Source organism: Balaenoptera musculus, chromosome 3, assembly GCF_009873245.2.
Source record: "Balaenoptera musculus isolate JJ_BM4_2016_0621 chromosome 3, mBalMus1.pri.v3, whole genome shotgun sequence".
In the NCBI taxonomy this organism is placed as follows: Eukaryota; Metazoa; Chordata; class Mammalia; order Artiodactyla; family Balaenopteridae; genus Balaenoptera; species Balaenoptera musculus.
This window is the reverse complement of record NC_045787.1, coordinates 27,506,130-27,525,052: the sequence shown is the minus strand read 5'-3', so window position 1 is coordinate 27,525,052 and position 18,923 is coordinate 27,506,130. Positions and strand designations below refer to the sequence as shown.

Here is an 18,923-nt window from a genome sequence, read left to right as displayed (position 1 = left end):
AGAGGTAAATTACCCTTTATATTATAAATACTTTATAACTTTATATTATAAATACATCCATCTGGGGAAGTATCAGCTTCTATCATCTCCCGCTGAAGTGCCTCTCAGCCTTTCCTGAGCCATCTGCAGAGGTTTTTTTTCACACATGTACTTTAAGATCATTTTTTCCTTTAGCCAGGAATGGCCAGGAAGTCAGTAAGTCAGCACATGAACTCCTTTGTTGATAAATAAGGCTCTGGGAGCAGGCCGGTGCTTGTGTGTTAATCGTGAGGGTCCCTGACATGCTTTCTCGGGTTCCCACATTTTGAACACTCTTGCTAAACGCTTGCTCTGAGGTCCTAGTTCCCAAGTCCTTGCTTTGCTCTTGAAAATGGATACCTACACTCTCTGACCCCTGCTGCTACCGCCCATTTCCGGTCCTTTGGTTTGCTTATGATTCCACTGTAACCACAGGCATCTTACCGTATCCTTGCCAGGCCTGAGCCTAGACTCTGCCGGGCTACCCTTGTTCTCAGCCTCACTATCCTGGCCTTCTTCTTACCCAAAAGATATTATTCTGAAACCTTTCAGGAGAAATCAAAAGATGATTTTTTAATTAACGTAATCAAACAGCAACAGGAAGAACCAAACATTAACTTTTAGTTTAAAGCCAGGAGCACAAACACTCCAAGGAGGCAGGCACGGTGACCCACGTGTGGAGCCCGAAGGCGGCTGGCTACCAACTACGCTCTGCTTTGTTTTCTTCCACTCATAAAGAAATACAACACCTTCCTCTACTTTGATCTGCAATGCCCTTCGATCTGCAATTAAGGAAGAACTTCTCTAGTCATGGACGTATTTTTAAATGGAAAACCCAGTGAGTTTTTTGTTTTATTATCATTTTTCCCTTAATCAGCTGAGCTACTTTCTTCTGGGATTGGGCCAGTTTCTCTTTGGGAAGAGACACACGGTCTATGGGGTTTGTGGGCAAACCAGGTTATGTGGACAGGAGAGCAACATTCCTTCAGGCCCAAGCCCAGGCCCCAGCAGGACTGCCTTCTGCCCACAAACAGAAGTGTGCTTTCAGAAGACATGCAAACTCAACGGAAACGCCAGGGAAGGCTGGCGCGGCCCTGGGATCAGGAGACAGGTGCTAAACTTGCTTGTTCTCTGCCTAGTGAATTCCGTACTCCTCCTCCAACTCGAATGTCACCTCTGCTGGAGGTCTAGCACTAGCGTAGCAGTAGAAACACCCTTTACAGGGCTTGCAAAAGTCTTCTCCAACTTCTACTATAGTGCAAATCACGCAATAGTCTCATTTTCAAAATGTTTTTGTTTCTGAGTCTTCTTTGCTTCCTAGCCAGTAAACTCCACCAGGGCTGGGGCTGAGTCTCATTTGTTTCTAAGAAACCCTGATACCTGGCTCACAGTAAAAACAAATAATGGCTGGTTAAATAATAAACAAATGAATGGAAAAAGAAAGTGTAAGGTCTTTAGGATACCTGAAAAAGACTGAAGGTGGAGGAAATCTGTGACAAGAGATCATAACTCAAGAAAACTCACAGAAAGAAAGCGTAGTCCCTCAATAGAAGGCTTTGTGTAGGCTGCATATTTCACCCACCTGAAGCAGAAGTTCAATCTACTGGGGTCACCAAAGAGATTACTAATTTTGGATATTAAAAATTATAAGCCCCAGGGGCTTCCCTGGTGGCGCAGTGGTTAAGAAGCCGCCTGCCAATGCAGGGGACACGGGTTCGAGCCCTGGTCCAGGAAGATCCCACATGCAGCAGAGCAACTAAGCCCGTGTGCCACAACTACTGAGCCTGCACTCTAGAGCCCACGAGCCACAATTACTGAGCCCGCGTGCCACAATTACTGAAGCCCATGCGCCTAGAGCCCGTGCTCCACAACAAGAGAAGCCACTGCAACGAGAAGCCGGCGCACCGCAACGAAAAGTAGCCCCTGCTCGCCGCAACTAGAGAAAGCCCGTGCGCTGCAACGAAGACCCAATGCAGCCAAAAATAAATAAATAAGCAAACAAATAAATAACTTTAAATAAATAATTTTTTTTAAAAAAAATTATAAGCCCTAAATATTTAAATTTCAGCCTTGAACGAAATTAAGCTGAGACGAAAGGGAGCAAGCTTCAACAGCAGGGCCTCAAAGGAAGTAGAAACATTGAGGTCTTGACAAATGACTTGAGACTGCCAAGCCCTGAACTAGCTTTGAACATTTTGCTATGAAAGGTAAGAAACATGCCTGGAGAATATTGACCAGTTAGATATCTGGAAGGATAGTCAGAATAAAAAAATTAGGCCAGTTAAATGAAAGATCTGCTAGGTTTCTAACTTTTTCTACATGTTGCCATCATAAATGTGAATTCTGACGAGTAAAATTAAATATGAATTATCTGATTATTTCCAAGATACTCTACTGTAAACTCTACATTTTTAACTTCAATTTTATATTTGTATAACCCTTAACCTTAAGATATTTTATGAGATGGTATAGAATTGCACTAATACGTTAACTACTAGTCTCATGTGGCTATTAAGCACATGAAATGTGTCTGGTCTGAACTGAGATCTGCTGCAGGTGTAAAACACACACCGAATTTCAAAGACTTAATTGAAGAAAAAATATTTCATGAATTACGTTATGTAATATTTTAGATATATTGAGATAAGTAAATATGGTGTTAAAATTAAATTTACCTGTTTCTTTTTATTTTTTAATATGGCTACTTAAAAATTTAATATTACATTTGTGGCTTACGTTATATTTCTACTTGATAGCATTGGTATAGAGCAATGGTTCTCAACCAAGGGTGATATTGCTCCCAGGGGACATTTGGCAATGTCTGGAGATACCTTGGCTTGTCACAACTGGGACAGTGCTACTGACATCTCGTAGGTAGAGACGAGGGATGCTACAATGCACAGGACAGCCCTCACAACAAAGAATTATCTGATCCAAAATGTCAATAGTGTCGAGCTTGAGAAACCCTGGTATAGAGGAGTGGTTAAAGAATGGACTCTGGAGTCAGACTGCCCAGTTTGAATAGCATTTACTAGCTGTGTGACTTCGAGCAAATTGCCTAACCTCTCTTTAATTCATACTCCTTGTCTAAAAAATGGGGTAATTACAGTACCTCCCTCATAGGGTTTTGGGGGAATTAGTTGCGTTAATATGCATAAGTACTTAGAACAGTGCCCGGCACATAGTATTTGTTCAATAAGTATTAGCTGTTATGATGTGAAATTTTTAATTTACTTATTGTCTCTATTTCATGAAACAATTTCAATTTCTCATTAATTTTTCTATATTTAATTCTCCATGACTTTACCAATCTTGCTCTAAGTAACCTATCTTTATAAAAAAAATTGAAATTTCCCTTAAGTTAGGAAAAAACATTTGTTTTCCATCTTGCATAGGTTGCACAAGTACAAATGGACATTAGAGCAGAACCATTATTAGAATACAACACAGAAGCTCAATCTTCTCTACTATATAATATGCATGCAAAGTTCACCAAGGTTTGCCTTAAATGGAGGTCCCAACGTTTCAGGCCACTGAGTGAGTGTGATACTTACAGATGGAAGCAGAAGTCCCAGTCGGTGTCATTGCTGACAGTCGGGATGCGGATGGGGCTGGCTCGCATTTTCTTCCTACCAAGAATCACATGTGAGGTCAGCTTTGAAAGAAAACGCTTAGAAGTCCTGTTCTGTTTTCCCTTTGTTGGATGCTATTAGCATTAAAATGAAACTGCCCAAATATATAACCCATCCTAAATCCACAAATAGACACACACTCATGTATGGAGACTGTGGAAAGCAGAAATTAAAGACATTTGCCAAATTAAATCCCTGAATTAAATTTCCTTCCTCTAATTTTTACTTCACATTACCTCCAAAACCCTACCTTTTTTACCCCTTAAGCCAACACATTAACAGCTACTGAATCAACAAAACTATGATCTCCTACTCAAGTCAGATACTGTTTTTGCAGGTAACCAGCTCTCACTACTAACAGTGCATTTGTTGGTTAATTCTTCTCCGTGTCCCTTGGGCCATCTCACTATTTAATAGGTGATCCTAGTTAAGGAGCTGAAACACATGCGTCTATTTTGGTTGCTGTCATTAGCTGATGGGGGAAATGACTGAAACTCATGGCAAAAAATCTGATTTGTAATTATTTGCTAAATTGAACCCTCATGGCTATCCCTGTCGCTTAAATCAGATCCAACTCGAATGCAGTTATTTATTGAACATTGGTACCCACCAAGTCCTTCCTCATTTCACCCTGCAGAATGTCACTCATTCCCACCTGAGCCCTGAGTAGCTCTCTGACTCAGACTCCACAACATTCACAATCCAAAGACCAGAAGGGAAGATTCACTAATTTGTCCTTCTCATCTCTACTTTCAAAACCGTGGCCAGGGCGAGGGGTTCTGACGTCTCAATCTTCTAAATTCTGTTCCCGTGCGGTTTCACATGGCCCTGAATTGTAACACCACTATCGCCCCCCCTCTCTCAAGTGCAAATCGCTTCCTTATTTTCTGCAGTTGTCTCGCCTTAACTTTGTAAACCTTAGCACCACATTCCGAGCAACGTCCGAGCTTCCCCTGGCTTCTTTCCTGTGGGCGGTGCCCCGGCCGCAGAGGCTCTAGCGCGAAAAGCGGGCGAGGGCGGCCGAGAGGCAAGCGGGGCGCGGCGCACCTGGCCGAGGGCAGGGGAGCCACGGCCCAGAACTAGGCTTCCCGGCTCCCTCAGCCTGGCAGCTCGGCTTCCGCCGGCGGCTTCAGTGTACTGGCCTTTTCGGACCTCGTTCAAGGCGCCGCTGGATTGCTTTGCGGAAGAAGGACGCTCACCTAGCTTTACCTTTCCCGCCCACCGCACGAATTCTGGCTACTGAGACAATGGGGTTACCATGGGAACTGAACGTTGCGGGCGGCGCCCGCGCCTGTAGCCATGGCGACGAGGGGCACTTCCGGCCCAGCGGAATCCCAGGCCACCCCCGCAAACCATAGCTGCTACAGTACCCTTGCCTTAACGGTCCCCGCGGGCGAGACTCGGGCGACCTTAGCTTCGTCCCCACACTTTCCCTCTGCTGCGGCTGAACGGTCCACTACTGTTTTTCTTAAAGGGACTTTACCTCTCGGAGATAACGACGCCGGAAGAGGAGGTAAATCCCATCGAAGGATGGGAAGGGGCGTCCGGCTCCACGACCTTACCAATTTAAAGCTGCGACGATGTACCGGGCTGTATTCGGCGACACCCTTCGCCCCCCGCGTGCCCCTCCGCGCGCCCTGCACCCTCACAGTTGCCCAGGTGTTCGGGTCCTCCGGGCCCGCGAGGAAAGGCTCAGAACTATTGACGGTGCCGGCACCGTCTGTGTTTCCTCTCCCGGTAAGATTAGAGCTACGCATGAGTAAGGGAGCGGAGTGCAGGAGGTGCGTAGCTTAAGATATGGACCACTAGTTCTGCTAATGATTAGCAGTTCAGAGAATATTTTCGAGGGTAGAGGGCACATTTGTCAAACACCACATAGCCCTAAGTTATGCACCATGTATCCTTATCCTACCCATCTTCAGTGGCCTGAAATACCCACAGTGGTACCAGTAACTCAGATCTGACGGGTACAGGGGCAATTGTGGTTAGAAACCAAATGAACATCACTGGCTCAAGCAGCCTCGGGTTTCAGGGTGTTGTCATGAACCCCACAATGAATTAAGGGCTGTGACAAGTCAAGTTGGAACTGGTATGTCCCTCTCCTTTTCAAACAAGAGCAGGCTCAGTAGAAAGAAAAGGAAAATATTTACCAAGAACTTGACAGGTGGTGTTTACATTCAGTGTTTGTTCTTTCCAGTTCTGAGGCTGAAGTTTAATTGCTGTTGATCCAAGACTGCCAAGACAGCCTTTCTGAAGTTAGGTTGGAGGAGCTATTTAAGTGAGTTTGCTTTAGTATCTCTTAACTAAAACCTGGATGGCCTATTAAAGTTGAAATCTGTACCCTGAGCCAGGAGCTCAAGCTCCTGAGCCAAAATTTTAGAAAGACCCCCCACCCCTTTTATTCTCTGTTTTCTAAAAGAACCCTCAGCAGGAAAGGATGATGAGGGCATTGAGCTGGGCTTCAGGGCGTCAGGGTTCTGCTTGGACTGTGTGCCTTGGGGCAAGTCACAGCCTAGGGGACTGAATTTTCTTGCCAGTACATTGAGAGTATTTGTACCACTTGCTTTCTAAAACCCCTTCCAGTTCCAGGATTCTGTGAGGATAAACCACAGATTTTTATGATTCTGTGAACATAATATTGAATATTGAATATGAATATTTAACATGTATGGGGATAAAAGGGCAGAACTGGTTTCCTGTTCTCTAACACTTATTTCCCTTATCCTTGTTACAAGTTGGTCTTCAATGAAATGGAAAGCTTTAATGTTCTGTCATTCTAGGAAATGGCTATGAAGTTGTTTCTAAGTGTATTAAGTATACCTTCTCTTTCCTGAACACTTGCTCTGCTGATCTTTGTGAGGGGGACGTGTGGTACCAGAACAGTCGCTGAGTTCCCATTCCTAAAGCCAACACTCTGGCTCCGCTTCCATTTAATTAGCTCATCTGTAAAATTAGAAATCAAATGAAAAGAACTTTAAAGACTTTTAGAGTTCTAAACCTCTGTGACACTTTTTCTTTCCTTACATCTTAACCCTGGCTGCAAATGTAAAGTTAGTTATAGAGTTGCAGGGGGGGAAATGTCACATCCTGGGACCTGCAGGTGTCCTTAGGACCGATCGCCAAGGGAGGGTTCTTGGCTTCATGCAGGAAAGAATTCAAGAGTAAGCCAGAGTAAAGGGAAAGCAATGGGTATTTATTTAGAGAGATACACATTCAATAGGCAGAATGCAGACTGCTTCAGAAAGTGAGAGCAGCCCCAGGGCATGGGGTCATCCTGGAAAGTGAGAGTGGTTCTGAGGCCTGGGGTCCTAGGTTTTTATGGATTAAGTAATTTCATAGGCTCATGAGTGGGAGGAATATTCTCGCTATTTTGGGGTAGGGTGGGGATTTCCCAGGAATTGGATCACTGCCCACTATTTGGCCTTTTATGGTCTACCTCGGAATGGTCATGGCATAACGGAGAGTGATTTTTAGAATTACAATGAAGGTATAATGAGCTAAAAGTCAAAGACTGGACTGTTCTCAAAGCCACCTTGGTTTCAGCTGGTTCCAGCCAGTCTTTATCACATCCCAACAGCTGCCCCCTTTCTTCATTATCTAGCATTTGTATCCTGCTCCTTTCCCTCCTGTCTCAATGGTAAGTGTGCTTTAGTTCTGTTCACTAACTCTGGAATGGAATGCTAGTAATCTGGGGATAGTGCTTTTACAGCGGGTTCACGTACCCTCCTTTGATCCTGATTACCGTAAGCTTTGCTATTGCAGAAATCACACAGAGGAATCATGTGTATAGGGTACTTCTAGACTCTTCCAACACCCAATCAAATGTGATTACCTCCAAATGATTCCAAACGCAAGGACTGTGAAACCTAAGAACAAGGAAATCCAAATAAACTTTCTCTTGGACTGTGTGATTTCTTTTTTTTTTTTTTTTTTGGCTACATTGGGTCTTCGTTGCTGTGCGTGGGCTTTCTCTAGTTGTGGTGAGCAAGGGCTACTCTTCCTTGCGGTGCGTGGGCTTCTCATTGCAGTGGCTTCTCTTGTTGCGGAGCACGGGCTCTAGGCGCGCAGGCTCAGTAGTTGTGGCGCACGGGCTTAGTTGCTCCGTGGCATGTGGGATCTTCCCAGACCAGGGCTTGAACCCGTGTCCCCTGCATTGGCAGGAGGATTCTTAACCACTGCGCCACCAGGGAAGTCCCTGGACTGTGTAATTTCTTAAAACACATTTTCCAGCCTCTCAAGGCAGGGCTAGATACCTTCTTTCTGAGCTCCCACGGTATCCCATCCACAGTCTCATAGTGACACTCACAAGTCTATTGGCACTCCATTTACTTTTGAGTTTTTCCATGCATCTGTCCATCCATCCAAGGAAAAATACCTATTGAATACCTGCTATGTGCCCAACACTGTTCTTTCTAAGCATTAGGGAAAGCAACAGCGAACAAAGCGACAGATGTCGCTCTCCTAGAGCTTCTATTCTACCAGGGCTGCTAGTAAACAATATGACATCTCTGCAAGTTAGAAAAAGGCAGGTGGCTTAGGGAATAGGCAGCAACTTTGTGTGAATTAGGAAAAAGCCTCTTCCTCCAGCCAGTCTCAGGCCCCTGCTAAGGGGTCCAGCTTTGGGAAAGGGATGAACCACCTGACATGGAAGTAACAAATTATATGGAGAAAAATAAAGTCAGGCAAGGGATCTAGAAAGTGATGTGGATGTGGGGAGGGGTATACTGGCTTATACAGTGTAGTTACGAAGGGCTTCTCTGACAAGGTGGCATTGAGCAGAGACCACAAGGGAATAAGGGAGCAAATGACACAAATGTCGAGAAGAGCATTGTAAGATGTTAATAGCAAGTGCAAAAGCCCTGAGGCAGGAGCAAATTTATTGGGTTCAAGAACAGAAAAAGTTTCAATTAAGAATGAAAAGAAAAAAAAAAAGAATGAAAAGAGAGACAGGAGAGTGGGTCAGCAGAAGAGGAGGTCATGCAGGGCCTTATGGGCAATCCATCCATCTACATCTCCACCTACCCACCCACCCAGTGAATACTGAATATCTGCTAGGTGGCAGGCCCTGTTTGACCAGATGTGAGGTTCTTGTGAGCAGGAGCTTTATATCCACCACTGAGCCTTTAGCGTTCAGCACAGTGCCTGGCTTATTACTAGTGTTCAGTAACACTTAATAAACTGAGTAATCTTCAGGAACTCTCCATTAGTAGAGATTCTGGCCTCTCTGTGTATATTGGTTTCCTATTGCTGCTGTAACAAGTCATCACAAACTTAGCAGCTTAAAACAACAAGAATTTATTATCTCCTCGTTCTGGAGGTCAGAAGTCTGCAATGACCATCACTGGCCTAGAGATCAGGTATCAGCAAGACCGGTTCTTTCTAGAGGCTCTCGGGGAGAATTGTTTTCCTGCCTTTTCCAGCTTCTAGAAACCACCTGCCTTCCTTGGTTCACGGCTCTTCTTCCATCTTCAGAGCCAGCAGTGTAGCACCTTTAAATCTCTAACTGACTCCTTCTCCTGCTTTAAAAGACCCTTTTGATTACATCAGGCCTTACCAGGGTAACCCAGGGTAATCTCCTTGTTTTAAGGTCAGCTGAATAACAACTTTAATTCTATCGGCGAACTTTATTCTCCTTTTGCCATATAACATAAACTATTTAAATTCCAGGGAATTAGGACACGAGCCTCTTTGGGGGAGTGTTATTCTGCCTACCAGAGTGTTTAACTTGATTTAAATGTATAGGTTTAAAGGATTAATTTACGTGTCTGGGTTGCTCAAAACCTGCATATTCATTACAAATGCCTATATCTTCAGGAATGGCGTCAGACTGGCTCCTGGGAAATGAGTTCTGATCCATTAAAATATTCTGTCTGAGAAGAACATTTTTGTATGCTTGACATTTTGGGCCAAGTGGTACAAATCCGATTAAATAGTTCATTCTTAAAATGTGATGTATGATGAATGCATGTCTTTGCTCTGGGGGGTCTGGAATCTGAATAGCTGAAATTGTTATGCAGGTACTTCAGCCTTCATGATAGATCCCCAATAAAGTCCTGGATACCAAGGCTTGGGTGGGCTAATCTGACTGGCCAGACTTCCGAAGTGTTGTCACACATCACTGCTGGGACAATTAGCTATATCCATGTAAACTCCACTGGAAGAGGGTACCTGGAAGTGTGTGCCTTGTTTCTCCTGGATTTTGTCCCATATACCTTCAGGCTTTGCTAATTTTAAGGAAGGAGGGCGACAGGGTGTTCTGGGCTAATGGTAACGTTCTATACCTTGATAGGGTTTGTTGCCCAGACATATTTACTTGTCAAAACTTATCACATGGTACACTTAATATGTATGCATTTCATTGTATGTAAATTTTACCTAGAAATAATTTCAAACAAATACTAAAACCTAGTTGATGATATGCATACTGAAATTTTCAGGGTAGCCTGTGTGGATGTTCTGTACTTATTTTTAAATGTCTCAAAAAGAAACATAGAATAATGGATGGAAATTGGGATAGATAAGTGGGTAGACACGCATACAAAGCAAGTCTAGTAAAATGTTAACGCTTCACTCTAGGTGATGACCACATGATGTTCAGTGTAAAATCTTCTCAAATTTTGTTTAAAAATTTTCCTAAAATTTGAAAAATTCAAAACTGAAACAAACTCTCCATTTTTACTGTGATTTTGAAACTGAAGTATTGATCTCAATAACGTTTCCTCAAGAAGGTTTTTTTTGGAAAAAAAAAAAAAAGTATAGGTTTAAAAACATCTGAGGGTGACACATAGGTAACTCTTTTGTTAAAAGCTTACATTATTTGGCTGTGTCCCCTCCTCTCTCCCCCCTCCATATCCTCCACTAATCATCTGGTACATCCAGTCGCCGTTCTTGAAATACTGTTTCTTCCCATTTTTAGGGCTTGGTTTATACTGAATGTACAGAAATGTCTCTTTCCTTCTCTTCTACTCACCTCCATCTCTCGGGGATTTACTCCTCAAGGGAGCCTTTCCATCTCCTGGAACCCACTTCGATTGCTCCCTCAACCAGCTCCTATGGCCCAATTATGGCGACCGTCATAGTTGAGCTTTTGTCCTTTGTTTCACTAATATGCCACACACTCCCCGCATGCTGGACTGTTCTCTGCCCTGAACAGGTGAACAGAAATTGCTCCTGTGAATGCCTCCGTCTGTTACTTTCTCCAGCTCACTCTTTGCCTTGCAGTCTGCCTTTTAAACCTTGCATCACCCCCATCTTTGCTGGATGGTGTTTCTACTGCTGTCAGCACCCAGCATTCCACAGTTATGCCACATGGCAAAAGGTTGTGCATCAACATGTTCTGGGAGCATTTTCCCCACATGGCATATCATGTGTTTATCTTAAGATTGGTGGGTTTAATTATTAAAGGCTTTGGAGTCAGTCTGAAAGTTTATGTAAGAAAAACAAGTTGATGACTCTTATGTAACCAATGTGAAGAAAAAGGCCATTCTTGCTCACTCACTGTGATGACCCGTATGCTATTCTACCTTTTTTCCTCTGATTCCTGTGTCACATGATGGAAGCTAGTGTGAAAATGGGCAATTTGAAAATTATCCAAATGATCCTCACACATATGCATACATAGTATAGTCATCACATCATTTTTAGGGCTGTAAAATACTGGAAGCAGATTAAATGCCCATCAATGAGGAGTTTAAAAAAAAAAAAAAGCACGTACTATGAAACATTATGCAGCAGTTAAAAAGGGTGTGTGTGCTGACAAAAGAACAATCTCCAGGATGTTTTAAGTGGAAAATGTATGGTCCAAAAGTTTCTAAAGGGGAAAATAAAATACATGCCTGCATGTACATATAGACATAGGTCATTCAAGAAACTTAATAGCTGTTGCTTCTGGGGTGGTAAACTAAGAATCAGGAGGAGAGATTTATTTTCAGTTTCTCTCATTTATCCTACAATTATATCCCGTGACATATAACCATTGCTGCAGGATGACAGTTTCTTTTCAGACCCTGCCTTTGGCATATGAGGCAGTTCTTTCCATTTAAGAAGTCTGGTTTGGATTTATCTAGGTTAAGTGCTCATTTGAGTGTCACCAAGAAATCATCTTCTGGGACTTCCCTGGTGGCCAGTGGTTAAGACTCCACACTTCCACTGCAGGGGGCGCAGGTTCGATCCCTGGTATGGGAATTAAGATCCCGCATGCTGGGAGGCATGGCAAAAAAAAAAAAAAAAAGAAATCATCTTCTGAGTTGAATGGTTGGCCTCTCTTGAGGTAAGTTCTCCTTTCAGGGTGCACACTCGATAATTTAAAATAGTAATAACCTCAGACACTATTTGCATTATTTTCATTGATATCTTTTGTCCTTTTTCTTCCCAGAGGTGGGGCGTGAGGAAGGGTTCAGTTGAGTGTGTATGGTATGCCTTGGCAACAGGAGCTGAAAGAGAGGCAGTAGAGTCGTATTGTTAGCAAGGGAAATGGCCTTAATGAAGGGAGATGGCCTCGTTATGCTGTGTTATGAAGAACCATGTTAGCTACTTAAATAATTGCACCCATTTCATTGTCATCCGGTGTTTTAATTATGCTTTCAACCTGGAACAATTCACCCTACAGGAGTTTTTTTCAGGAATGAATTAACCTTCTAATGTGATAGGATAATGTAAGAAAAACCATGTGTATGTATTACTTTTTCAAAAAAGCAAAGAAAAAAAGAGAAAAAAAAATCTAATGGAAGCTTTTTTTTTTTTTTAATTTTTATTTATTTTTGGCTGTGTTGGGTCTTCGCTTCTGTGCAAGGGCTTTCTCTAGTTGCGGTGAGCGGGGGCCACTCTTCATCGCGGTGCGCGGGCCTCTCACTGTCGCGGCCTCTCTTGTTGTGGAGCACAAGCTCCAAACGCGCAGACTCAGTAGTTGTGGCTCACGGGCCTAGTTGCTCCGTGGCATGTGGGATCTTCCCAGACCAGGGCTCGAACCCGTGTCCCCTGCATTGGCAGGCAGACCCTCAACCACTGCGCCACCAGGGAAGCCCTGGAAGCTTTTAAATAGTTGAAAAAAAAAAAAAGATTACGGATCAACTGAGAGGCAATTTTAAATGAAAGAACTGTGATGCAAGTGCCCAAAAGTGGGTGTTGCTTGGGGTAGAGTTCAAGGTGACCCCAGGAGCTAGGGGACGAAATGATATGACACACTGTGTGAGAGACTGCAGACAACGGCCGCCGGTGGAGCACAGCACAGGGTATAAAAACCTTTGCCCCGAAATGCTAGTTAGCTGAACTTCAGAAGCTGTACAGGCATGCTTACGAAGGTGCCCCAAATCAACAACAGACATGCAAAATGAAACAAAAGTTTATTTTCTGCAATACTTTCTGTAAATTACAAAGGCAAAATGCTAAACTACAGCATGTAACTTTTCAATATTTAACCAGAGTACTTGTAATAAATATGCTTCCTGAAACAAGATAAAAGGCTACACTTTGTCCGGCGTCCTACAAAATTTCTCAAGTTTTACACTCTGCAGCATTTCTGTGTGGAGGTGGGAGGGGGGTGGTCTTGTGTTTTCTTAAGTGCTGTGACAGAAAGTCCTTTCACATTTTTCTTTGGAGCGTGTTTGAAATTGCCGAACTATAAACAACTTAAGAAAGGTAACACCAGGCTCGAAAGCCGGTGTTGCTTTGCTGTCGTTGGTCCTCATCCAACACAGTGCTACCAAGTGACCTCTGAGCCCAGGCGGCCCTTTCGGAGCTGGCCTATGCTTTCGGTTCTATACTTTAGAGATTTCCGTATTCAGTTTACATCTCTCAATAAGATCAAGGCTGTAAGGGAAGCTGCAAGCAAGTTAACCTGAAAGTAAAGTGAACAGGAATGTTTTCTCCCAAGACCTCAGCTAGGCACCATAATGTTTACCAGAATTTTTTGCTTCAAAGTTGAAAAACTCGTTGGTACTAACAGCCCTTCCAGAGATAATTTACAGGTGCTGGTAGAGTTGGGGCATTCAAAAATATTCAGTGGGTAAAAGAGGATTTACTATATTCAGAGACGTGCTACAGTTCTGAGAACACGATGGCAGGAAGCCTAGGGGTGTTGGTGGCAGCTCATTTTGAGTTTGGAATACAGAACCACCTCCTGCTGTAGCTGAAAACCTGGAGGAAAAAGTTATATACTTTTTAAAGTCTTAAACATGATTACCTAAAAAATATTTTGCTGATATAGTCTAATGTAAATTTCACTTACTTAGGGATTTAGATATGAAAACACCTTAAAGAGCCAATAAAAATATTGTAGAGGAAAAAGAACACTTTTAAAAAATTGAGGTTAGAAACTATGAGGCATTTCTTTTGGCTGTAAACACGCAATTTACTATCCCTTGTTGAACACAAATGTTTGGATTTCCTGAGCTTCGTGCATAACAAACAGCAGGAGGCAAGTTTGCATAGAAAATTTGCAATATGTCAGCGATTTACTTAAAAAGAACTTTTAAGGACAATTTGCTTTTGTTTTAAAACTTCATATCTAAGTTAACAGTGCTCATCAAACTATAAGATTGATAAGCAGGGCGGTGAGAAATATAAGGCAGATGGGGAAAAAAAGAGATGGAATTAGCGTTTTTAAATCCACAAGATATCACGATAAAGGGTCTAAAGCATGCAGCTCATAACTAGTGCCATACTAATTTGGTTAGAAATTAAGTCATGTTTTGGGGATAGGAAACCAAAGGCAAAAAGAACACTGCTGCGCTGAGCGGCACAGCCTGAGCGTAGGAACGGAAGCACGGCTGCGTGGCGCATCCATGTGTCACTCAGTGATGAAGTCCCTCAGCTGGGCAGGTGCCAAGGAGGATGCCGGCCACCAGCATAGGGACCTGACTCCTGAGCGTGGACGATCCCAGCTCTGGAATCAGCAGGGATGACAGCATCTTTCACCCCTGCTGCTTTGAAGTTTCTAAGCGGTTCTGAGGAGGACAGTCTTCTCCTGGGACCCATCCTCAGAAAGAAGCCTCTGGAAAGGGAAGAAGCTTTATTACAAGGGTCACAGTGATGCCACGAAAGAGAACAATGGCAGTGGCTGCCAGCAACTCCGGATCTAACATGAGGTGGACAACAAGGGGCCAGTGTCCTGCTTTACTTCTTCTGGGACTGGTTCTTACACATGGTGAGGATTTGCTTCAGTACTTTTTGGACATCTTCATCCATCTGGCCCTAGGAAATTCCGACAAAAGACACTCATTAGAATAACCTATGATATCATGACGTGGACACAAATCATACAGGACCATGGGGGAGCGAGGAAGGAGGTGAATAAAGGGCAGAGGGTGTTGCCCCACAGGAACTTCAAAATGCAGAATACAACAGAGGTAGAGGGGAGGCTGAACACTGAAAAACTAAAACACTTGTTAGAAAAATAACATCAAAAAGGTTTAATACAAAACAACACTCAGAACCTAAATCTGCCTCACCTGGGGAATGAGATGGCTGGCTGGGATAAGCCCTTGGCTCCCCACTGCCCTCCCGCCCCGACCTTCAAGGAAATGTTAGCCCTACCCATTCCCACATTTCTAGGGGGAAGTGAGTCAAAGACACGACCCTGCTCTTTTTCCTCCGGAGAATGAGGAGGCTGGGTCTCCTACCAGAGTCCTCAGCAAAGGGTTTCTGGCATCTCAGTAGCAAATGTGAGCCCAGCCAGCCAAAGCACCAACAGTTACAGTAGTGAGATGGTACGGATAGCTCTGAGAGTATCATCAAACCCGGAAAATAACACCTAGACTCCTCCTCCTGATGGGGAGCTGCCCCCACACCCTCCTTCAGCTCTCAACAAAGGAGGCTGCTCCTGGTTAACAGGGCATGGGGCTCCCAACACAAAATCCAAAGCAAGGCAGAAGGTGTTTTAAAAAGCTTTCCAATGAAGAGCTGTCTTCTCAAATTCTCATCTGCTCTAGTAGTTTCACAATGGGCATTTGGGCGAGACCTGCTGTGGTATCTCTTTAGGATCCCCAGACACCATTACCTGCACAGCGTACAGAAGGTGCATTCTGTAAACTGATATCACTTCCTGGTGTTGTTTCTTGCACTCCTAGAAAGAGACAATTTGACATTGTTCAAGAGCTTAGGAGACCTTTAAAAAAAAAGCAAAGAAAACTAGGAGAAAGCTGCGGCCAAATGCTACCCTAGTGATTCCTTCCACCAACTAGCATAGGAAGCTTTTAAAATTGCTGTGGACTCAGAGGATTGTGTAGTTTGGAATGCTTGTCAATATTCTTAGGGGAAAAAAACTACCTGTTTCATATCTTGGTATGTCAACCCTAGAAGAAAATTCATGTAAAAAGTAGATAGGATAATCCCAAATTTGTTTAAAAATATATATACATACTCAGGCAAAGAATACAGATATATTCGCACAAAGTAAACAGTGCAAGGAACTATTTACTTTGTCAAATGCAAAAAGTTATTGTCTCTGAGTGGTTGGATTATAGGCAGTTTTAATTTATAGTAGCTTTTCCACAGTTTTCTATATCTTCCAACTTTTCTATCGTATACAATGACCAAATATTTATTAATTTAAAAACTTATTCTTTTAAAGAGAGTTATCGATCACCTTCTATATAGCCAGTGGTATATAATCCCTGGGGAATTCAATGATTTAGCTGTCAGCGTACCAAGGAGGTGAACAGGGTGACGGCACCAACCTCAAATGGTCCCTCAGCACAGCTGTTAATGATTTTATTTCTCCTTGTTGAGCTATAATTCCAATTCCTCCTAGAGACTATTTAAAGGATCTCAACTCAGCTCTTAACTCGTCTAAGAAGAGGCCTTTCTGCCTACGTCGTGATGGAAATTGAGACTATCATATATGGATCACTTTAAAAATCTACTAAAGTCTATCAGTAGCCAGTCTCACCTCCTCCCCAACAGTGTCAGATATGAGGCGTCCTTCCTATTCAAGGAAACCCTTTGAAACCTCAGTCTTTGAAGTTCCTGCCAGTAGAAGGTACGCTTGGTAGCTCTCTCTGTGCTGTTTCCTCCCACCTCTTGGTTGCCTCCACTCCATCATTTATAGCTTTGTCTTCTGATTACCGTCTTCCTTTCCGGTCCTGCTTCTGTCATCACTTGGTTGACTTCAGTATCCTCGTGGATGAGCCACCCACCACCCTGGCCTCTCAGTCCCTCGACCTCAGCTTCATGACCTGTCCCTCCTTCCAGCCACCCGCTCTTATGGTCAGAGCCCTGCCTCAGTCATTACCTCTGAGATCTCAGTTGAAAGCATCCCACTCCCTCACCACCATCTCCCATCTTTGCAGCAAACCTGCTTTAGGCTTCCCCTGCCTCCTGCTGTGGCTCTTCAGCCCCGGCAGATGCCTAGCTCCTTAGTCACTTCTCCAGCAGCCAGCCTCGGCCATCCATACTCCACCCCTCCACTGGAACTGTGGTTGCCATGGCTACCACGGGCCATCTAAATGCCACATCCCAGTCCCTGCTGCCTCCTACTCATCTCTTTGAGATTCAGCACAAGCATCGCCTCCTGCAGGAAGCCTTCAGAGACTCACCCAGATTGGGTGAGCACATTGCCTCTCTGTGCCCACAGCACGCTGGGCACCTATCAGTGGACGCTTACTACACTGAGTATATGGTAAGCCATTACATTGAGTATACGTTCCATGAAGGCAGGGACTGTGTCTTATTCATTTTTATATCATCAGCACCTCGTATATTACTGATACATAAAAGCTCATTAAACGCATATTGAATAACTGTAAGAATGACTGTATAAATCATTAGTACTTTATCTACAAGTCTGTGATAATCACTTGATCAGAAAAATGACCTGCAAAACACAGTCAAGAGCAACTTCTCCTCCCCTGACTACTCCTCCACTGCTCGAGTAGAGCTGGCAACACACAAAAAAGCTGGTTTTGTACTTTGTGGCCAGCCGGAGTAAGGACTGTAGAAACCTGAATTCACCAGTATCGAGTCTGTACTGAAGAAATCACAAAATCCAGGTCCTGTTTGTAAATGGAAGCTAGAGACAGTCCAGGATAGACTAACCTTCACGTGCAAAATGTAACATACCCTCAGTGACTAAAACTTTACAGACATTGTGATAGACTGACTAATAGCCCTCCAAAGATGCCCACGTCCTAATCCGTAGAACCTGGGAGTGTGACCTATAAGGCAAAAGGGACTTGGAGATTAAGGATCTTGAGATAGAAAGGAAGATTATCCTGATTATCTGGGTGGATCTAAAATGTAACCACCAGGGTCCTATAAGAGGGAGGCAAGAAGGTCAAAGGTGGAAGGAGGAGATGGGAGGACAGAATCAGAGGCTGGAGTGATATGCTTTGGGGATGGAGAAAGGGACCACGAGTCAAAGAATTCAGGCAAACTCTAGAAGCTGGAAAAGGCAAGGAAATGGATTCTCCCCTAGAGCCTCGAGAAGGAGCCAGCCCTGCTGACACCCTGACTTTACTTTTGCGAAACTGGTTTCTTCGGACGTATGGATCTCGAGAACTGTAGTAATAAGTTCGTGTTGTTTTAAACCAAGTTTGTGTTGCTCTATTACAATAGCCATCGGAAACGAATACAGACATGAAAGGGCTTTCCTGGGTGAAATCAGGAGAGAGGCCAAGAAGCGGCTTCAGACATGTAGACATACAACTACCAGAGATCCTGGCCCCTAATAAGGAACAGCTCTCGCCGCTGCCAGAGACAGTGACTACCATGGCAGAAGAATGAAGAAAGGGTAAAAAGCGAGTGGAAGAGCGAACAAGAAGCCTCCTCCCACTGTCCTGTGGACTCCTCCCTTCCTTCCCACTGACACATGTTACCCATCGCATTGCAGGCAATGACTGAGAAATCCATCCGCTCCCTCTCTGGCCTTCATCAAAGAAGTCTGCAGTCAGCTGCTCACTGAAGCACAACACGCCTTCAGGCTGGGCATCTGCCCGCTGGCTCCCCGCTCCCCCCGCTGTGCCGTCTGCCTCCCCACACCCGCAGCCAGGCCGCAGAGACACGCCCACTCACAGCCAGCTGCTGCTGCAGCTGCTTGACCTGCTGCTGCAGCGCCTCCAGCTGCTGGCTCTGCCTCTTGGACGAGCTCGTGGAGTAGGAGAGCTGCGAGAGGCTGTTCAGGGCCTCCTTCAACTTGGCGACTTCCTTCGACATCTCGTTTATCTGGCGAGAAAGGAAAGCTCTATCAGTAGGCAAGAGCGTGCCGCAGAAGCAAAACTCCACCTATTTCTCAACCTGGAAGATAGCCTCTCCTGGCCTCTGGGACTGCAGCAATCCCTT

The 18,923-nt window shown here is 44.1% G+C and overlaps 2 protein-coding genes across 10 annotated transcripts in view; both read right to left on the bottom strand.

The window, feature by feature from the left end:
• TTC23L (tetratricopeptide repeat domain 23 like) overlaps window positions 1–5,393 on the bottom strand; it is a 57,955-nt gene extending 52,562 nt beyond the window's left edge. The window contains exons 1-4 of the mRNA XM_036846076.1: window positions 5,134–5,393; window positions 3,573–3,647; window positions 2,850–2,908; window positions 854–951 (exon numbers count right to left, since the gene is read on the bottom strand). Coding sequence (XP_036701971.1) covers window positions 854–951; window positions 2,850–2,908; window positions 3,573–3,647; window positions 5,134–5,174 — 273 coding nt within the window. The 5' untranslated portion in view covers window positions 5,175–5,393. The remainder of the gene's footprint in view (window positions 1–853; window positions 952–2,849; window positions 2,909–3,572; window positions 3,648–5,133) is intronic.
• Window positions 5,394–12,972: 7,579 nt separating this feature from the next.
• RAI14 (retinoic acid induced 14) overlaps window positions 12,973–18,923 on the bottom strand; it is a 149,907-nt gene continuing 143,956 nt past the window's right edge. For 6 of the 9 annotated variants that reach the window (XM_036845762.1, XM_036845763.1, XM_036845761.1 and 3 more), the window contains 3 exons: window positions 18,657–18,806; window positions 15,646–15,711; window positions 12,974–14,840 (listed from right to left, as the gene is read on the bottom strand). In XM_036845762.1, coding sequence (XP_036701657.1) covers window positions 14,763–14,840; window positions 15,646–15,711; window positions 18,657–18,806 — 294 coding nt within the window. In that variant the 3' untranslated portion in view covers window positions 12,974–14,762. Of the gene's footprint in view, window positions 14,841–15,645; window positions 15,712–18,656; window positions 18,807–18,923 lie in introns of all 9 variants that reach the window. The other 3 variants (XM_036845768.1, XM_036845760.1, XM_036845765.1) reach the window with 2 other exon arrangements.